The following is a 20,313-nucleotide window of genomic DNA, read 5'->3' on the forward strand; positions in this document are numbered from 1 at the left end:
TCTTCTGATAAGAATGCATGTAGATTGAATTTAGGGCCCACCCCACTTCAGTATCACCTCATCTTTAATTAATTACATCTGCAAGGAACCTATTTCCAAATATGATCAAATTCTGAGGTTCCAGAAGGACTTAAATTTTAGCGGGGGGACACTGTTCAACCCAGAATACACATTTTTCAGGAGTTTATATTATTCCATTGTCTGAGTATTGCTTAATTTAACAGTTTCCAGATTTTTTTGCTGTTATTAAAAAAGATTTGGGACATTCATATACACATATTTTTTTATATATGTACTATTATTTCTGTGGGGTTTCCCTGGTGTTTCAGATGGTAAAGAATCTCCCAGCGATCTGGGAGACCCAGGTTTGTTACCTGAGTCGGGGCAATCCCCTGGAGAAAGGAATGACAACCCACTCCAGTTTTCTTACCTGGAGAATCCCATGGACAGAGGAGCCTGGCGGACTACAGTCCAGGGGATCACAAAGAGTCAAACATGACTGAGCAACTAACACTTCACTATTATTTCTGTAAAACAGATTCTTGGAAGTAGAATACCTGGGTCAGAAAGCATGGACATTTTACATTTTAATAAATACTAAAAAATTATCTTCATAAACTTATGTTGGTGTGTAACTTTCATTAACATGTGTTGCTCATCTACCCTGGATATTATCATTTTGCCAGTCAAGTGACTGAAAAGTGGTATCTCACTTTAAGTTACATTTCTTCAATTATCATTGAAGGTGGATGTCTTTTCAGTTGTGTTTTTAGGCCATTTGTATTTGTTTTTCTGTGGACTACTTGTCCATATTATCTACACAGAGAGAACAGAACAGTGCCGTTTGCCTCCAGACCTGCCCTCCTGCCCAGCACAGAGGTGAGCCATGAGCAGTCGGAGGTGAGGGTCCTCGGGTCTGCCACATGCCCAGTGTCTGTCACGAGGCTCTTACTACATTCTCTAACTGTACCTGTGCCTAAGGGGTGTATTCCCCATAGATTATAAACGTGACTGTACTTTATAATTCATTTTTGTTACTCCAGGACGCCTTTGGGCACATAAACATCTCCTAGAGTTAATTTGGCAGGTGGTGGATTGTTGCCTGTTGTTATTCTCATACATATTTCTTTCTAGATAAACTTTAGAATGCAATTGTCACAGCTCTGCCTCATCCCCACCTTCACCAATAAGAGACTCTGATGAAATTCTATCCAGTTGTATTAAATGTATGTGTATGTGTTTTTGAGAAGACTTGATGTCTTTATGACATTTAGTCATTTATCTAGGTCTTACTTTATATCCTTCAGTAAAATTTTATAGTTTTACCTTTTTTGTTAAATTTTTTTGCCAGTTATTATGAATGAGATCATTTTCCATTTCTGTTTTTAAAAGATTATGGTTAGTAGTGTAAGAACAGGGTTTCCTAGGTGGCTCAGTGGGTAAAGAATCTGCCTACAGTGCAGGAAATGCAGGTTTGATCCCTGGGTCAGGAAGATCCCCTGGAGAAGGAAATGGCAGCCCACTCCAGTATACTTGCCTGGAGAATCCCATGGACAAAGGAGCCTGGCAGTCTACAGTCCATAGCGTTGCAAAGAGCCAGACTCAACTGAAGCGACTGAGCACACACAGATGCAGTGTAAGACCACTGTTGGTGTTCACATGTCTAGAGATCTCTATCTTGTATTCTGCCACCTTCTTAAATTCTCTTTTTAGTATTTGTTCTTGTTTTCTTTTCCTCTCCGGGTTTTCTTCCTCCACCTGCTGTTCAAGCATCTCTACCTGGAAATCCCAAGAATACCTAAAGCTCAGAATAAAACTAAATTAAGTGAAAGTTAAAATAATCTCTTGATACTCTTAGGTTCAGAATTGCTGCTACTAGCCCATGAAGCGGGCTTCCTTGGTGGCTCAGATGGTAAAGAATCTGCCTGCAGTGCAGGAGACCTGGGTTCGATCCCTGGGTTGGGAAGATCCCCTAGAAGAGGGCATGGCAACCCACTCCAGTATTCTTGCCTTGAGAATCCCCATGGACAGAGGAGCCTGGCGGGCTACAGTCCATGGGATCACAAAGAGTCGGACATGACTGAGCGACTAAGCACAAGCACAGCCCACGAAGCACCTTTGTATAAATTAGAATTTCTCCTAGCACTTCACTCCTGATATGATTGTCATAATTAACAGACTCATTTGGAATATGACATGTTACTGCAGAAAAATGTGATAATAAGTATTTGCAGCCCTCCAGGGTCTCCCTTAAATGAGGAGCTCTTGGACCATCTCAGCCTGTATAGATGGTCTCTGCAGTGCTGCCGAGAGCCATGGATTTTGTCATCACTGCCTCTGGAATCACCCCTTTCTTCCCAAGGCCACTGGCTCAGTTAGACTGTTGTTAAATTTCCGCTCTCATCACCGTACACCTCCTCCCTCCCCAATAAAAGGACAAAAACAAAGCATGACTGGGTCTGCCTCTTGCCAGCCTCCCTCTTGCAGGACACCCTAGACATGCCTCAGAATAACCTTCCTAGAAGGAAGCCCTAGAGCCCTCGGCACTGTCTTCCTCAGCAGCCTCTGTGCTGTTCCCACCCCGCCCCCTTGGGTGGTGATTCCTCTCGCCTTCACTCTCAGTTTGCTCATCTGTAAAAGCAGAATAGTGATGCCTCCTCAATAATTACATGGTAAGAGTAAACAGTACACTACCTGCGGAAATACAACTCACTTTGGGCTCGCTGCTGATCACTCTAGTTTTCTCTTCCCTTCCCTCCCCCTCCCTCACAAGTACTCTGGAAACGGAAACGCTGTATAATTGTAACATAGTATGTTGCCTCAGGGCTCTATTTTGGCCCCTTTTCTTCTGTGAGAATTAAGACTTTTAAATTGGATTTGACTCAACATAAGTTTTTGGCCTTGGAATAGGGAATGAAGCAAGGCAAAGACTAATAGAGTTTTGCCAAGAAAATGCACTGGTCATAACAAACACCCTCTTCCAACAACACAAGAGAAGACTCTATACGTGGACATCACCAGATGGTCAACACCGAAATCAGATTGATTATATTCTTTGCAGCCAAAGATGGAGAAGCTCTATACAGTCAGCAAAAACAAGACCAGGAGCTGACTGTGGCTATTTAGGAAAACCACTAGACCATTCAGGTATGACCTAAATCAAATCCCTTATGATTATGCAGTGGAAGTGAGAAATAGATTTAAGGGCCTAGATCTGATAGATAGAGTGCCTGATGAACTATGGAATGAGGTTCGTGACATTGTACAGGAGACAGGGATCAAGACCATCCCCATGGAAAAGAAATGCAAAAAAGCAAAATGGCTGTCTTGGGGAGGCCTTAACAAATAGCTGTGAAAAGAAGAGAAGCAAAAAGCAAAGGAGAAAAGGAAAGATATAAACATCTGAATGCAGAGTTCCAAAGAATAGCAAGAAGAGATAAGAAAGCCTTCTTCAGTGATCAATGCAAAGAAAGAGGAAAACAACAGAATGGGAAAGACTAGGGATCTCTTCAAGAAAATCAGAGATACCAAAGGAACGTTTCATGCAAAGATGAGCTCAATAAAGGACAGAAATGGTATGGACCTAACAGAAGCAGAAGATATTAAGAAGAGATGGCAAGAATACACAGAAGAACTGTACAAAAAAGATCTTCATGACCCAGATAATCACGATGGTGTGATCACTGACCTAGAGCCAGACATCCTGGAATGTGAAGTCAAGTGGGCCTTAGAAAGCATCACTACGAACAAAGCTAGTGGAGGTGATGGAATTCCAGTTGAGCTATTCCAAATCCTGAAAGATGCTGCTGTGAAAGTGCTGCACTCAATATGCCAGCAAATTTGGAAAACTCAGCAGTGGCCACAGGACTGGAAAAGGTCAGTTTTCATTCCAATCCCAAAGAAAGGCAATGCCAAAGAATGCTCAAACTACCACACAATTGCACTCATCTCACACGCTAGTAAAGTAATGCTCAAAATTCTCCAAGCCAGGCTTCAGCAATACGTGAACCGTGAACTTCCTGATGTTCAAGCTGGTTTTAGAAAAGGCAGAGGAACCAGAGATCAAATTGCCAACATCCGCTGGATCATGGAAAAAGCAAGAGAGTTCCAGAAAAACATCTACTTCTACTTTATTGACTATGCCAAAGCCTTTGACTGTGTGGATCACAATAAACTGTGGACAATTCTGAAAGAGATGGGAATACCAGACCACCTGATCTGCCTCTTGAGAAATGTGTATGCAGGTCAGGGAGCAACAGTTAGAACTGGACATGGAACAACAGACTGGTTCCAAATAGGAAAAGGAGTTCGTCAAGGCTGTATATTGTCACCCTGTTTATTTAACTTCTATGCAGAGTACATCATGAGAAACGCTGTACTGGAAGAAACACAAGCTGGAATCAAGATTGCCGGGAGAAATATCAATAACCTCAGATATGCAGATGACACCACCCTTATGGCAGAAAGTGAAGAGGAACTCAAAAGCCTCTTGATGAAAGTGAAAGTGGAGAGTGAAAAAGTTGGCTTAAAGCTCAACATTCAGAAAACAAAGATCATGGCATCCAGTCCCACCACTTCATGGGAAATGGATGGGGAAACAGTGGAAACAGTGTCAGACTTTATTTTTCTGGGCTCCAAAATCACTACAGATGGTGACTGCAGCCATGAAATTAAAAGACGCTTACTCCTTGGAAGGAAAGTTATGACCAACCTAGATAGCATATTCAAAAGCAGAGACATTACTTTGCCAACAAAGGTCCGTCTAGTCAAGGCTGTGGTTTTTCCTGTGGTCATGTATGGATGTGAGAGTTGGACTGTGAAGAAGGCTGAGCGCCAAAGAATTGATGCTTTTGAACTGTGGTGTTGGAGAAGACTCTTGAGAGTCCCTTGGACTGCAAGGAGATCCAACCAGTCCATTCTGAAGGAGATCAGCCCTGGGATTTCTTTGGAAGGAATGATGCTAAAGCTGAAACTCCAGTACTTTGGCCACCTCATGTGAAGAGTTGACTCATTGGAAAAGACTCTGATGCTGGGAGGGATTGGGGGCAGGAGGAGAAGGGGACGACAGAGGATGAGATGGCTGGATGGCATCACTGACTGGATGGACCTGAGTCTGAGTGAACTCCGGGAGTTGGTGATGGACAGGGAGGCCTGGCGTGCTTCGATTCATGGGGTCGCAAAGAGTCGGACACGACTGAGCGACTGATCTGATCTGAAGTTGCATTTGGGGCTTCCCAGGTGGCTCAGTGGTAAAGAATCTGCCTATCAATGCAGGAGACGCAGGAGATGTAGGTTCTATCCCTGGGTTGGGAAGGTCTCCTGGAGGAGGGCAGGGCAACCCACTCCAGTATTCTTGCCTGGAGAATCCCATGGACAGAGGAGTCTGATGGGCTGCAGTCCGTGCGGTCACAAAGAGTCAGACACGACTGAATGACTGAACACGATGACTTATGCCTCATTGTATGTCCATTACCTGGAGTTGTGTTTTGACAAGAGTTCATCATATTTGACCTCTAGTAAGAAACATGTGAAAATACTCCAGAAAGGAAAATAAAAGGGTAACTGCAGCCTCAGCGTGCCGTTAAAACAGGTGCCACTGAAGGTTTTCCGCTGCCCGTGGAGGCTTGCAGTGGTTGCTGTGTGCTCCTCCCAGGGGTGAGAATAGTGGGTAGTGCTGCCTGCAGGAAACACAGGGTTTGTCTGCAGGAGATGCGGGCTTGGGATGCGCTGAGCACACGCACCGCCCTCCCGGGTGAGTGTTCCTTATCCTGCAGACTCCTGCCTTGTGCTCACTACAGAAAATGTTTTGTGTTGAGTCAGTTTCCACGTCTGTTTCTTTGCTCAAAGAGCTGATTTCCTTTCAGCCACATTGGATTGTTGTCTTTTGTTCTAGGCTGTCTCCTGATTGGGTTTTCATTGGGTTTTAATCAGAAACCATCTGGTGAAAATTTTGGATTCAAATTAAAGATCTATCACAAACACATATCTCAGAGAACACAGATGAAACCCAGACTGGAACAGAAAGCAAACAAGACATAATGAAATAATATTATGAACAGAATAGTCTCAGAGGGAAGGAACGCAGAGAAAACCAAGAAAGGCTGCATAGAAACAGAGCCAACCCCTCAAAGAAGGACCCACCAGAGTAGGGTGTGGGGGAGCCAGCGAGCTCTCAATCAGGGCCTGAGTGGGGAGTTCTAGTTCTCACCACCCTGCAGTCCTTGGGGCTGGAAGCCACGGTTAGTAGCCCTTTCCCCTCCCCCAAACTGGAACAGAGTGCTGATGAGCAGAGGCCATTTACTTTACTCCACAGATGGGCCCTCTCTCCTCTCCATCCCTTCTCTCTGCACCCATTTCTCACTCTTCCTTCCCAGAGCTGTCCTGGGCCGGCCTTGTACCTTGTCCCTGTGAGCCCAGGGTGTAGGATATCAGAGAAATGCTGGCATCACTGGCAGTGGGACCACCCTGCCTGCCTGCCCCTCCCCCACGTGCTGTAGCCGGTTCATACCTGTTGGTCACAGGTTAGAAAACTGGGAAAGAACTGCATCTCCAACCCCATGTCACAAATACAGCTCCCCAAACTGACTTTAGTTATTGATTTGACTTAGGAGATACTTGTACGTGTTAAAAAGTATTTCCTCCCCTCTCCACCTCTGTCCCCTAGCTAGGCTCTCTGTTTCCTTCTTGAGGGTTAACTTGTTTGATACGTACCTTTTCAGCGGTCGCCCGTGGTGATCACCGTGAGCTTTTAAAATTTTTATGCCTCTCTGTCTCCATTGCTGGGCCTCCTGGATTCACCTGCTGTATCTGCTTTCTCCACATCCCTTCCTCTCTCAGACTTTGACCCCTGGTGGACAAATGACTGTGAGCAGAATGAGTCGGACCCCACCCCTGCCAACTGCACTGGCTGTGCCCAGAAATTACCCCTCCAGGTGATGCTCCTGGAAGATACCCCAAGGAGATTTGAGAGACTGCATCCTCTAGTGATCAAGGTGCGCAGAAAGACTGGTTCTCCCACTGCCTCATAACCCATTAAATGGCTAGAAAGCACCAGGCCCTGGGACATTCCTGATAAGTAATTCCGTGTTGTCTTGTTGCGCTTTTGTTTTCTGCCTCCCCAAGACGGGACAGTCCCTGTCGACTGAGGGGCTTCAAGACTTTTTGTGCCAGTATCCGGAGGTGACAGAAGGCTTCACCGAAGGGTTTTTCACCAAGTGGTGGCGCTGCTTTCCTGGACGGTGGTTCCCATTTCCGTATCCATGGTGAGTGCGGAAAGGGGCACCCAGCCATGTGTGTGTACAGAAAGAGGGCAGACCAAATGTCAAAACAGTACCAATTACTGCCGAGACCCTGCCATGCCCGGCACTGTGTAAACTTTACAGCACACCCTCCCAGTCAAGTGATAACTCCAGAGCACAGTGTTGAAAAACTGAGAGAAGGAGATGAGTTGAAGAGGTGTGTCAAGAGGGGCGTCACCATGGTGGACACTGAGATTGCCTAATAGAAGCATCACTCACTCCTAACTGCAGTGTTTAGCATTTGCTTTCATGCTGAGCGGGTCCTGAGTGTTGAGGACTGCACAGAGAGCACAAAGAATAAAAGGGAAGGTTATTTCGTGGCATTTGTTTGTGCCAGGCAGCATGCCTTAGTGCTTAGTGTCTGTTACTCGTTGGAGATGCTCATAATAGCGCTGGGAAGTCGGAATTGTCATTGTCGTTTTTCAGTTCAGGAAAAGTGGGAATCAGAGAGGTTAAGTACTTTGCTTAAGGTCACCCAGCCAACACTGAAACCCGCATCTATCTCCCTGTTCCTTCTCGGGTCTTATAGACGACATGGGCCATTTCTTGGGGGTAACCTTGCTTTCTACAAATAAAAGGAACGCAAGTTTACTTCTAGAATCATTCCAAAGAGGATTAAAATTGCTTTTTCAGGCTTTTTGTTGGGTAGTTTGGCTGTTTCTGCCTTTCTTTAAATTTGCTGTTTATTTGCATGATCAAATACTCAGTTTACGAGCTGAAACAGGCTTCCCACGTCGTACTGCTCCACTTCAAAAGGGTCATGATTGTTGCCCCCCTCCTCCTTCCTTCTCCTCTCTTGCCCTGCCTGCTGTTACTTCAGTCTCTTTGCCAAGAGGGAATGAATGGAGTGTTTCTTTTCGCCCTCTATATGTTGTTTTAGCTGGATTTTATAAACACCCCACCCACACAAGACAAATTGTGGCTGTAGAGTGAGTGTGTGTGTGTGTGAGTGTGTGTGTGATGTTTCAGTTAATTGATTCAGCATGACTGCTCTTCATGGTCCTAATACTTCCGTTGTTGTCCTGACATCTTTCCCTCTTCACCCACCACCCACAGTTTTCCCACCCTCACTGAGCTCTCTTTAGCCATGGCGTTAGGCTGGGTTGCCCAGTTTAACTACTTTTTCTCTCTTGTACACATTTTGCAGGAGAAGACCGCTGAACAGATCACACATTTTACATGAGCTTTTCCCTATTTTCACCTATCTGCCGTTTCCAAAAGAAGCCTCCTTGAAAAAATGCTTCCTTCTTCAACCAGAACCTATTGTGGGGAGTAAGGTAGGAAATTCTGAGAAGATTTGGATCTAGAACTTTTCTCGTTTGGTACCGGGCTGATGTCATAATCAAAGCCTTCCTTGCATGTCAACTTAGAGGGTGACCTGAAGGGTCATCCACAGAATCTGGAGTTCTCTCTTCCTGCTGCTTGCCAACACACCTGCAGCGGCCTGACTTTTTACTGAAGGCATGCTTCCAGAAAGTCTAGTGACTTGCAGATCTATTTCCTGCCCTTAACACCTGGGGGCAAGCTACCTTTCTACATTAAAGGAAGTAGAATCCTCAAGTTTAAAGAGTCCTGAGCATGCAGTCAGACTTCTCTACCTCCAAGTAGAGAGCAGGCAGACTGTGAATGAATAGTGTGTAAATGAAAAGTCCAACGTTTCTCATTTTGTGAGAAATTAAATGATTTGCCCAAGGGCACAGCAAGTTAGTAAGAGGTCTCACCTCATTCTCCACTCCCAGATTGGCTTTCCCCAGAAATAAACAAATGAGAAGCTTCAGATGGAGAGCAAAAAGGGAGTGCAGAAAGCTTGGGAGCGTGGTTTGGGAACAGAAGGGTTGACAAGCCGTGCCTGAGGCAGTGTGTGGCGCTGCCTCTCACCTCCGTCCGTGGCCAGGTACCCGGAGCCCATGTTTCTCCTCTGGGGCCAGCAGACTGGGCAGAGCTTTGCTGTGTTTGTGTCTGTTTACTTTTCTCTGAATTGCTCTTTTGTTGAGTCTCAACCCTGAGGAAGCTTTTTGAGTCTGGATTGGTTTGGAATAATTAAAAGGATGAACTTTCCTTTGTTAAAAAATTAAATTTGCTGAACTGCGACCCCTACCAACTCTGGGTTGTGTCTTTAACCTCCTGACACTATTGTTTGGGTCCAAATGTGCTGAATCGTGTTAAAGGAATTTCAAAGCCTTTAAAAAACAATCATTTTGTCTACAAGTAAGAACTTCTGCCTGCCAGCTGTAGGGTGGAGGTGCTGGGCTCTGGCCTCAGGTTTTAAAGAAGTTTATTCTGCTGCCTTCGGCTAGAACTCAGGGCCCTGGTATGATTTCATCTTCATAATTATGATATATGAAAAAATTATGGGTGAGGGCCTTCATCACTGTCTTGGGTTTTCCCACTTGAATCTTAATTTCAGCAGTCTGCCGAACAGGGACACCAGGGAGCCCAGCCAAAGGGGTAAATACAGAGTTCCGCAGACGCTTGTCAGAATCATCTTGTTGTGGTTCTCAAGGATGTTTTTGGAAGGGGAGTGGCCCAAATAGGCAGAAATCCTGAGAGTCTGATTTCTTAGAGCATCTGTTCCCCACCCTGGCCCAGGCTCTCCTTTCTCCACAGCCACGTTACTCCACCCTTGTTCCACATCCCTGGGCTCTGGACTCTGGTAAAGTCATGTGTCTGTGGGCCCAGATTCCAAAAGGCAGCCTTGGGATAGAAGATAAGCAGTGGGGTCCCGTTGTTGAGAGACCCTGAGGGAAGAGGTGAGGGGCTCCAGGGCCCACTTCACGCACCCCAGGATGTTGCCTCGGGCTGACCCAGTCCATCCTGTTGTCTGCTTCTCCTCATCCTGAATGTGGAGGAGCGTGGTTCCAGCCCCTCTCAGGCCTATGAAATAGAGATATATCTGCTTAATTTTTGGTTTTCTGGAATTTTTATAAGACTGCTCATGACAGGGCTTCTGTCAGTCACAGCAGCTCCAGACACTCGTCCTCCTCCTGTCACTACAGCAGCAGCTGCAGCGGCTCGAAGCATTTCCATGGACACAGAGTCATGGCCAGGGCCTGTGGGGAGCAACAGGGAGACCAGAGTTGGGAGGCAGGAGAGGGCAGGGCCACATTCTCAGGCCCTGGAGGACCCAAATGGTAGGGAAAAAAACAGGACATGGCCTAAGGAGTCAGACTTCTGACTCCTGCTTTGTAAGGGCACATTAGGGATTGGGGTTTTCTCTTGCCATCTAGACAGGAAGAGAAGTCTGACCAAGAGCACCCTATCCCTTTGTTTCTATTTCCTGCCCCTCCTAAACCCCAGGCACATAGCAGTTTGCACTTAATGCTTGCTGGAGGCAGGACTGATTCCCTGGTGGTTCAATGGTAGGAAATCCACCTGCTGATGCAGGAGATGCCAGCTTGTTCTCTGGGTCAGGAAGATCCCCTGGAGGAGGAAATGGCAACCCACTCCAGTATTCTGGAAATCTCCATGGATGGAGGAGCCTGGCAACTACAATCCATATGCCCTCAGAGAGCTGTAGTTACCCGTGCAGTTGTACATCCTTAGCTTTCAAAATCAGAGGCTGATCTTACTGTTATTAGTCCTTAATCAGTAGCGTCATGTATCTGCTCACCTGGGTCTTGCCAAAAAATTGTGAACTTGAACTTGCTGCTGTCCGATTCTCTTGAAAAGTCTGACAGTAACAAATAATATTCCACAGATTATTGCCCACAGGATATGCAGGCTGTCTGTCTGAATCAAACCGGACCCTCAGATGACCGCATATTTAGACCACCACATGTTGGCCTCTGCGAGACTTTTGTTAAAATACAATTAAATATTTTGCCTATGACCTACTTGGAAACTATGGCTAGAAATTGTGAATTATGAAACTTGAGCCATTTCTGCTACAGGGCTGACATTGCAGATGTTGCCTACAAAACTACACAATGTCTCTTTAAGAAAAACCCTAGAAGAGATCTTACCATGGGACTTCCCTGACAGTTCAGTGGTTAAGACCCTGAGCTTCCATGGCAGAGAATGCAGATTTGAACTCTGGTTGGGAGCTAAAATCCCCCATGCCCCCTTGACATGGCCAAAAAAAAAAAAAAAAATAGAAATCTTTCATTAGACTCAGTACGGGGAGACGCCATGCTTAGCAGAAACTAATTTGTTTTTTGTCTTTCGAACAGAATTGTGAGTTTTATTCTTGGTTCTGTCTTCCTCTTTGCTTAGGCTGCTAGGAAACCCAGAGCCACACGTGTAAGAGTTTTTGTCTGCTTCTCTCCCACGCCCCAGGATGTGACTTGGTTTTCCTTCCCTTCCCCTGTGTCCTTTCCTCCAGATGCACAGGATGCATGACCTGTTCACCATCGGCAGCGGGGAGGCCATGCTGCAGCTCCTCCCGCCCTTCCAGTGCCGCAGCCACTGCCAGTCCGTGGCGATGCCGCTGGAGCCAGGCGACATCGGTATGTGGAGCCCCCAGAGGGCAGGGGCAGCCACAGGGTCTTCTTAGTTTTTAACTCAAAAAAGCATTCTAAAAATTAAATATTGCCTTTACAAATATTTATTAAAGTCAAAAATAGCTTTTTTTTTATTAGCAAGGTCAATTATTTATGCTTAGATGTAATAAGTAATTACTGAGAAAATGTAGCAAAGAGCAGTGGGTCATATGCACATTTAGAATGCATGTGTCCATTGGCTTTAGAGATTTCAAATTAGGAGGAATTATTATGGAAAATATTCAGAGCAGTACTTTCTTTGCAGATAAGGAAATTGAGACCAAGAGAGGAGAGGTGACCACTCCAAGGCCCAACTGTCAGTTAGGCAAAGCATCAGTTTTAAGTGACCCCTTTTACACAGACAAGCCAGAGGAGGTCCAATTCAGATTCGATGAAACCCTTTCTGTGCCCAGTTTGCTAGTAAAACAATTCAGGCAATATGTAAGGGCAACAGTCACACAAGGAAATACTACCTTCCTTGTGGATCCCACAGTCTGGTCACAGCCTCACAGTCATGACCCACCCTTGGCTCCATGATTTCCCGACTGTGACTTGTTCTGTGCCTTAACCATCTAAAAATTGGTTCCAAAGAAACAGACTTGAATCAACCACTGTCAGTTTGACAATAGAACTGTCTTGGCAGAAGCAAAATAAATTAACAAGCATCACCGTTGCCCTTCTTGTTTTTCTTGCCTCACAAAACCTAGGGGAGCCCTGACTCCCTGACAGAGCCCAGACCGAGTTTCCAGTTTATTTCTTTTTAGTTTTTCTATTTGGAAGACCTCGGTCCCTAGAAACCTCTCACCTCACTTGGAGGTAGGGTGCATACTGAAAACTGCCAAACTTTAATCCAAGTTTCATAATTTTTATTTCAATTTAAAAATGAAAACAATGAAAACAATGCACAAATTAAGCATTTAGCTGATAATGGAGCACAGCTGGCCTGGCCCTTGAGGATTACTGCAAGAAAAGAGGATTCTTGTGTGGAAGTTACTCCAAACCCGTCATTCTGTAGTGGAGTGATGCTGCACAAGTCTGCATGGCATTCTGGTTTTGGAATGTGTAGCTGTGTTTGAAAAAGTTTCTGTCTTATGTTCTACAAATGCCTGACAGTTCAGACAGCTACAGAAACACTTTCGTTATCCAATTCCAGGTTTTCAGCTCCCACAAGCATCCCGAGTGCCAATTATAGAATTAAGGAAAAAAGGGAAAAAAAAAGATGCGTGACTGGCAGTGATCAAAGAAGCTTTGATTGTGTGATCAAAGGCTGGTGTGGCTGGTCCAGAATGGCCCAGAATCCAGAGACTGATCCTTGTCATTCTGTGACAGCTTGCTGACTGGAGGGAGGGAAAGGAGCCCTGTGCTTGGCAGTGTCCGTGAAGGGCAGAACATGATAGGAATGTGGAGAAGGGATGGAGGCTGATGAGAACCAGGGAAGAGGGCAAGTCAGGAGAAGGCTGGGGGTGGGGAGGGCTGGGGAGGACAGTGGACTCGGGAAGCAGCGGCAGAAACAGAAGCAACGGCTGCAGCTGCCGCAGGGAAAAATGAGGACAGAAAGGCAGACCCTGACAGTGGACGGGAGTAACTTTAGTGGCTGTAACAGATGGCCGCTCCTGCACCTCAGAGACCCTCAAGAATAGCACCATGTCAAGCAGATTCTGTGTTTTTTGACAAAATAAGCATTTTCCCATGATGGCTGGATTCAGAGAGCAGTGCTCACGATCACCAGAAAACCCATGACGGACGGCATTTTCAAGAGTGACGTGGGTGTCAAGCGTCAGAGGCTGATACGGCTAAGCCCGTGTTACCTGCCGTTGATGGTACAGTCACGGCTCATAGTGACCCTTCTTGAGTCACCAAACAGAGGTTACATTCCATTCAGTGCTCCCAGTTTAAAGATGAGTGGTGTATATCCTTCTCTAGAAAATTTTTCATCAGGAAGTTACTGATGTATTAAAGTTTTTAAATTTTACCTTTCTAGCCCATTCCTAGATATCATTGCTGAAATGATACAGGTCATGACCCTAGGGTTCGTAAAACAGCCCCTGGGAAGGACCCTTGGCAAATAAGTTCTTGAGTCACTGACTTTGGGAAATGCCTGTCTTGTTGAAACACAGTACACATTAGTGTACAAAAGGCTCTGAAAAGCCCTGGAGGGATCTGGTGTTTTTAAAACTTACTTGACCACGGAACCCTTTTTTCCCTGCACTGTATTATAGGGTGCTACTGTTTGCAGAATACAATTTAGGAAGTATTGGTTTGGGTTAATCTGGATGTTCTATAATGAGACCATGTTGTGTATAACCTCAGGAGAATTGGACAGGGCGCCCTGGCCTCCCTTAGAACCCGTCCTGTCTTTTTGCTGAAAAAAAATGACCCTGAGAATTGATGCTCCATATCAACCTTATCTGGGGCTTCCCTGGTGGCTCAGTGGTAAAGAATCTGCCTGCAGTGCAGAAGCCTCAGGAGATGCAGATTTGATCCCTGGATCAGGAAGATCCCCTTGAGGAACCCCTGGATGAGTATGGCAACCCACTCCAGTATTCTTGCCTGGAGAATCCCATGGACAGAGGAGCCCGATGGGCTACAGTCTGTGGGGTTGCAAAGAGTCCGACACGACTGAGCGACTTAGCACACACACATGCACATCAGCCTTATCTAGGGCTTCCCAGGTGGCGCTAGTGGTAAAGAACCCGCCTGCCAATGCAGGAGACGTGAGAGCTGCAAGTTTGATCCATGGGTTGGGATGATCCCCTGGAGGAGGGCATGGCAACTCACTCCAGTATCCTTACCTGGAGAATCCCATGGACACGGGAGCCTGGGGGACTACAGTCTATAGGGTCACACAGAGTCGGACACAGATGAAGCCACTTAGCACACACAGATGCATCAGCCGTATCTAGAACATCCTGCTTTTGTAAACCTGCCGAACTGTGATTCACAGTTACCCAGGTGAGGGGTGACACTGAAACACTTTGGTTCATGGTTGGATGAACCCGTATGATAGCTGGGGACACTTATGCTAGGAAGAGCTCACAGACCTCCAGAGCAGGAATGGCCTCTGAGTCTGTAGGTGAATCAGGGCAGCTCTGCAGACCCGCCTAGCTTGTGCCCACAAGTCGGCCCAGTCCCTACCACTTACACGCTTTCCTGTCGCTGTCTCCCTTCAAGGCTACGCTGGTGCCACCCACTGGAAGGTCTACATTATAGCCAGAGGGGTCCAGCCTTTGGTCGTCTGCGATGGAACCACCCTGTCAGAGCTATAGGACACAGATCTAAAGGAACAGCTTTGAGAGCTGAAGACCAGATCGAAATGGGGAGAGTAAAAACAAAAAACAATGAAACCACTTTCCAGGGGTTGGTTACTTAATCACCTGCCCTGTGCATGCATGTGTGAGCCAGTTGTGTGCTGGAGGCAAAGGCCGGAGCCTGGGCCTCCCAACTCTTCCAGCCCAGCCACTTGGCCAGGACTCCGCCACCAATACCCATCTATGAGAGATGGGCCTCTGCCCAGCCCCTTGGCACCAAAGCCTTGAGGCTGCCTTCAGGCAGGGAGCAGGGTTGGTACCCTCCCTCACTTGCATGGCATGATCCCCTCTGCTGGCTCCTGGCCATGAGAGGGCAGTCAGCAGGTCCTGACTTCAGCGCCATCCTCTGCCAGGTGGGCCTGCCTGTCCCATCTCCCTGGTAACACCACCCTGTACATCTTTTGGAAAGCCACGGATGGTTAAAGAAGTCATGGCAGTTTCCCAAGCACAGTGGAATATCGAACCAGTGAAAAGGATCAAACAACCTCAAACTGCACTCGAGAAGTGCACTTCTTTCCCAAGTGCGAGTGGCTCTCGGAGTCTCCGGTGCCAGGTCAGAGCCTGATTATAATTGAAGCGGTAATTCCTAAGGTAATACCTTCCTCCATTTGGGTCAGGTTCTCAGTCTCTCCCTCCCTCCCTGCTCCCTTGCCTGTCTGGCCGGCTTCTCAGCAGTCGGGCTCCCAGCGCCCCTCCCTTGGCCCAGCCAGAGCCCTTTACTGCTGAGGCAGCACTGCTCTCATCAGCTGTGTTGCTTTTACCAAATGTCTTCAGAAGGGGGTGAGTTAAGAGTGCTGGCCCGGGGAGAGGGCACCTCCCCGGGTTTGATCTTTAGGGTCCGACTTTCTGCAGAGATGTTTTACAGATGTGTCAAAGTGATGTTGTCATGTGGCTAGGGAAGGAACTCCAGACGCAAAGTGCTGGTCAGCTGGGCGTGCGACTGTGCGGCTCTCTGTCTTGAAATGATTTCTCTCTCTGTACTGGGAACCAAGGCGAGGTGTTTTTAATTCTTGTGAAAATACAAAACCATGTTCCTTTTGATTGGATGATTCGCTCTGCTCATTGTTTTCCCCAAGTGCTTTTTGTATGTCTTAAGTGTACAAATAAGGACACTTTTTTGTTTCTTTTCCCCCTTTATTATTCCTTTATTGACTTTGTTAAATATCTGGCCTCTGATCATGCCATTGCCAAGCTGAAGGAAAAGAGGCAGACCGTGCTACAGCCTCTGGTTCTGAACTGCAGAAATCAGACCGATAGTGGAGGTGTCTGCCGTGTTGAATTACAGACCAGAGGCAGACAGTGGTGGGGGAAGAGAATGGGACTCACTGTGGGGTCCTCGTCATCCTTTGACGGCACCCCTGCATCCTGTCCCAGGCCCTCTTTCTCTACACATCTCGTGAGCGTCAGTGAGGATCAGTGTGTGCTTGAATGGCCTGTTTAGGGGCTTGTAGAGGACAGGGAGGGTTCACATCGCTCAGAGCCTCCTCCACAGACTTGAGTGAAAGTAGGATGAACTGTACCTGAGGGAATTTTTGCTTAAAAGAATCAGTACCATGTGTGCAGTAATACAGGAAAAACAAAACTTCATGTCCGTATAAAAGGCACGCTGCTAAGCAGTTACAATTTAAGAGGTTTTAAATCAGAGGGACCAGTCAGAGGCCAGCTTTGTGCATACTTTAGAGCCTTTGCAATGTCCTTGCCCCTGGTGATATGTAAACAGGTTCTTTAGAGGTCTCTCAGAGTTCTCTTAAATTAGGCCTTTTGGGTTAACAGAAGAGAGGGTTCCTTAGGAGCAAAGCAACTGTTTTGGTGATCCAAATTCCCCATTTTACTCCAGCCCTTCACACCTTAAATGACCATAAAAATGCCATCTTCAACTCAAAACTGAACGAGTCTTGTGTGTGTGTTGGTGTTCTGAGGCCTTCTGTGGGAGGTCCCCAGAGCTGTCAGCTGTCTTCAACAAAGAATGGTCTGGCAGCAGATAAGTAGAAACTTTCCGTGTGTACACTACTCATTTTACTTAACATCTGTCCAGTTCAGAATTGAATGTAGATTTATGTTAGGGGTGAAATTCTTCAAAGAAGGTTTTTTAAGTAAGGTACCTTCTTCTCAAGGTAATTCTGAAAAGCAGACTCTACCACTGACTGGTCAGTGGTCAGTGAGGAACCAGCTAGTTCCTTTCCAGTTACCCAAGTCTTTGTGTGAGTGTGCCGCGGGGTCACCCCTGCTCACCTCTCTCTCAGCTCCTTCGTGGAAGCAGCAAAAGTTTCTCCACATGACCCAGTGTGGGAAGGAGGCTCATGAAGATGAGGAAGCAGGGTCAGGGGGCTGGTGGGGCCATAGAAATCCCCGTGTCTACCACCACCCTAAGAACAGTCACAGGGCTTGCTTTAAACAGAGGGCCTTGCTCACAAGTTTGTTGAGTGTTTACCAAGAGGTGACATGGCAGTGAAACTCATGTACTGCGTTTCTCTGGGGAGAAAGGCTGCTTTGGCCCCAGTTTGAGGCATTATATCCAGGTGTCTTGAGGTTCCTGAGAGTTGGATGTTGAGAAGAACACTACCCCTGCCCTGGTTCATGAAGAACATAAGTAGAACTTACCCTCCCCCCACTCTCAATTTGTTCAGCAGGGGGAGAGAGTAAAGTAACCATAGTTTATGAAAACAGAATCTGCCTCTTTGGTGAAATACAAAACCATCTATGAAATAGACAAATTTGGGGTCATTTTCTGAGAGACATAGTAATGTTTCTTAATAATGAAATAGTCCGGTCCAGCTTCAGAGTGTCTGGGTACGCGTGATCTTCTCCTCTGATCTTTGCCCAGTCCTGTGAAGCAGCTATGAGAGCCTCGTTTACAAGTAAAGAAACTGGGGCCCAAGACAGTTCCTTTGTCGGCGGTTGATGGCTGGCTCCACAGCAGTGTCTTCCCGCGCCAGTGCAGAGTGGTGCCCAGGAGGAAAGCCGTGGGTCTAGCTGACTCTGGTGTGCCCAGCTGAGTGGGAGAACCTAGGGGCAGGCTCAGCAAGCCAGGAACTCTTCAGGGTTTGTTTTCAAAACTGTTTGAGACAGAAATGGAGAGAAGCTAACAGATGACTTCTATAAAAAGCCCTTCCCCCGTCCCCACCTGAAAGCGCTTTTTAGGAGTGAATGTTCCAGCCATTTTCGCATCATCGCAAGTTTCCAGATGTGTGACCAGCAGAGGGACTCAGCCCAGTTCCAGTTGTGGGTCCCCTTGGAGTTCGCATCACTTGTTTTTTTAGTTCGCGGTTTTCTATTCCCTTCTTCCAAAACCCAGCATAGACCTCGGTGTAGGAGCAATTTTAAAACAAAATAATTCCTTAGCTGCAGGTGATGGCCTCAATCATTTTATGTTTTTTATATAGGCAGTGTTCTTTTTTTTTTTTTTGGCTGCACCACATAGGGTGTGGGATCTTAGTTGCCTGACCAGGGATTGAACCCGCATCCCCTGCACTGGGAGCACAGAGTCTTAACCACTGGACCACCAGGGAAGTCCCTCAGTCATTTTAATACGATCTGGATGCAGTTTTGCTCATTAGCCAGCGGCTTCCGTAGTGAAAATTGAAACCCTCAGAGTAGATGTTTGCTTCTCCTGTAATCCTCACCCAGCAGGCGGCCAGGTTGTAGAGGAAAGAGACTAGAGCAGGGGGAGAGTCGATCTTGTCTACCTTTCGAGAATCAGTTCTCAAACAGGAATATTTTAGACTTTTAAGTTTTCCTATCGCTAGAAGACAGACTCTCCTGACTTACAAGTTGCACACTCATTAACTTCCCCTTTTCAGCTTTTTCACCCACTAAAATTGGTTGAAGGAAGGGAGTGCCAGAGACGTGGTTTAACATAGCATTTTGGTTTGAGAACCTCTCCACGTTCGGACCCACGGATATTGGGTCCAGAGCCGACGCATGTCAGGGCCAGGCGGCTAGGCAGATGAGGTGCTTACAGAGCGAGCTCTGTCACAAATGGAAAGTTTGTGCTCTGTCGCCATCAGCCTCTCCATATCCAGCAGCTGCTTCTGCAGAAGCATCTCAGAGAAGACGGACAGGTGGTCTCCCTCGGGCACCACGTCTGAGTCCACCCGCCCTGGGCGCGGCGTGGCTCTTAAGTGCTGGCCCTGGTGAGAAGCCCTCCAGCCAGCTCGTCTGCCGTCCAGGTTGCTTCGCGTCTGGTTTTCGTGCCCTGCATAATTTCAGCATTAGAGCTAACTACACTCATCATGTCTCCCTCTCTGGAGACCGTGAGACGTCCAGATCTTTGCAGAATACTGGAGAGAAGAGATGTTACGAAACTCCTAAGCAGAGGCCTGGAACTGTCCAGACATAATGGGGCTGCCCACAGGCCACTCCTGCCTTCATGCGTCTGTCTGTCTGTCAGCCAGTGTCAATCCAAGAGTGGGCCATAGCTGCAGACACCCGTGCTGAGAAGGGAAACCAGCTTAGTTTTGAGTTTCAGACAGAAATTGTAGAGTCGGGACATCTGCTTCACACCAGGCTTAATTTATCTCCTAATCCCTCTCCACGGCTCTGTGGGGGAGGTGAGGTCAGCCTGCAAAGCCACCTTGACCTACAGCTCAGCAGGGTCCCAGCCTTCAAACTTCAGCCCCTCAGAGCACTTCCAGCCATTTCAGGAACAAACACTTACCTGTGAGAGTTGGTGACCAGAACTGGGTGGACACACGCTGTTATTCCCAGAGAAGGCGCAACCTCCGTCATAGATGACCTTCCCTCCAAACTTCTCTCCATAGTCTCATCCTCAGAAAAACGCTAGCCATGGTCTCTTCCTCTTCCTCCTTCCTGTGGGAAAGTCAGTGACAGACGCCTAGGGCGGAAGGGAGTGGGAACTGGGCACTCAGCAAAGTCCCTGCCGCCACCAGGGGCGGGATCCAGGATGGCTGCAGCTCCTCTCTATGGAGCCAGGGGTGGCGGGCCCCGGGGGTTCCCGGTGAGCAGAGGGGCGGACACCTGTCCAGCCACGTGGGCTCCGAATGGTCTAAGATGTTACTCTGTGTTCAATGTGGAATGTTGATTGTAACTTAATGTACCTACCGCAAACTTGTAAAGAATGTATGTACATTAAGGTTTCATGTGACAGAAATTTTTACTTTTTGCAATTAAAAGTGTGTATGTTGGTTGATAAGAACTGGCCTGTACTTGGTGTCATCCTTTGGTGTCCCATTTTCTCTTCTCCCGCAACTCAGAGACTGATAGTCACAT

The 20,313-nt window shown here is 47.0% G+C and overlaps 1 protein-coding gene across 4 annotated transcripts in view; it reads left to right on the plus strand.

The window, feature by feature from the left end:
* The window catches only part of C23H6orf89 (chromosome 23 C6orf89 homolog), a 40,937-nt gene extending 20,698 nt beyond the window's left edge, over positions 1–20,239 (plus strand). For all 4 annotated transcript variants that reach the window (XM_019985746.2, XM_019985745.2, XM_019985747.2 and 1 more), the window contains 5 exons: positions 6,838–6,992; positions 7,123–7,262; positions 8,446–8,575; positions 11,620–11,743; positions 14,948–20,239. In XM_019985746.2, the coding sequence (XP_019841305.1) occupies positions 6,838–6,992; positions 7,123–7,262; positions 8,446–8,575; positions 11,620–11,743; positions 14,948–15,042 (644 nt within the window). In that variant the 3' untranslated portion in view covers positions 15,043–20,239. The remainder of the gene's footprint in view (positions 1–6,837; positions 6,993–7,122; positions 7,263–8,445; positions 8,576–11,619; positions 11,744–14,947) is intronic.
* Positions 20,240–20,313: the final 74 nt, after the last annotated feature.

Source organism: Bos indicus, chromosome 23, assembly GCF_029378745.1.
Source record: "Bos indicus isolate NIAB-ARS_2022 breed Sahiwal x Tharparkar chromosome 23, NIAB-ARS_B.indTharparkar_mat_pri_1.0, whole genome shotgun sequence".
In the NCBI taxonomy this organism is placed as follows: Eukaryota; Metazoa; Chordata; class Mammalia; order Artiodactyla; family Bovidae; genus Bos; species Bos indicus.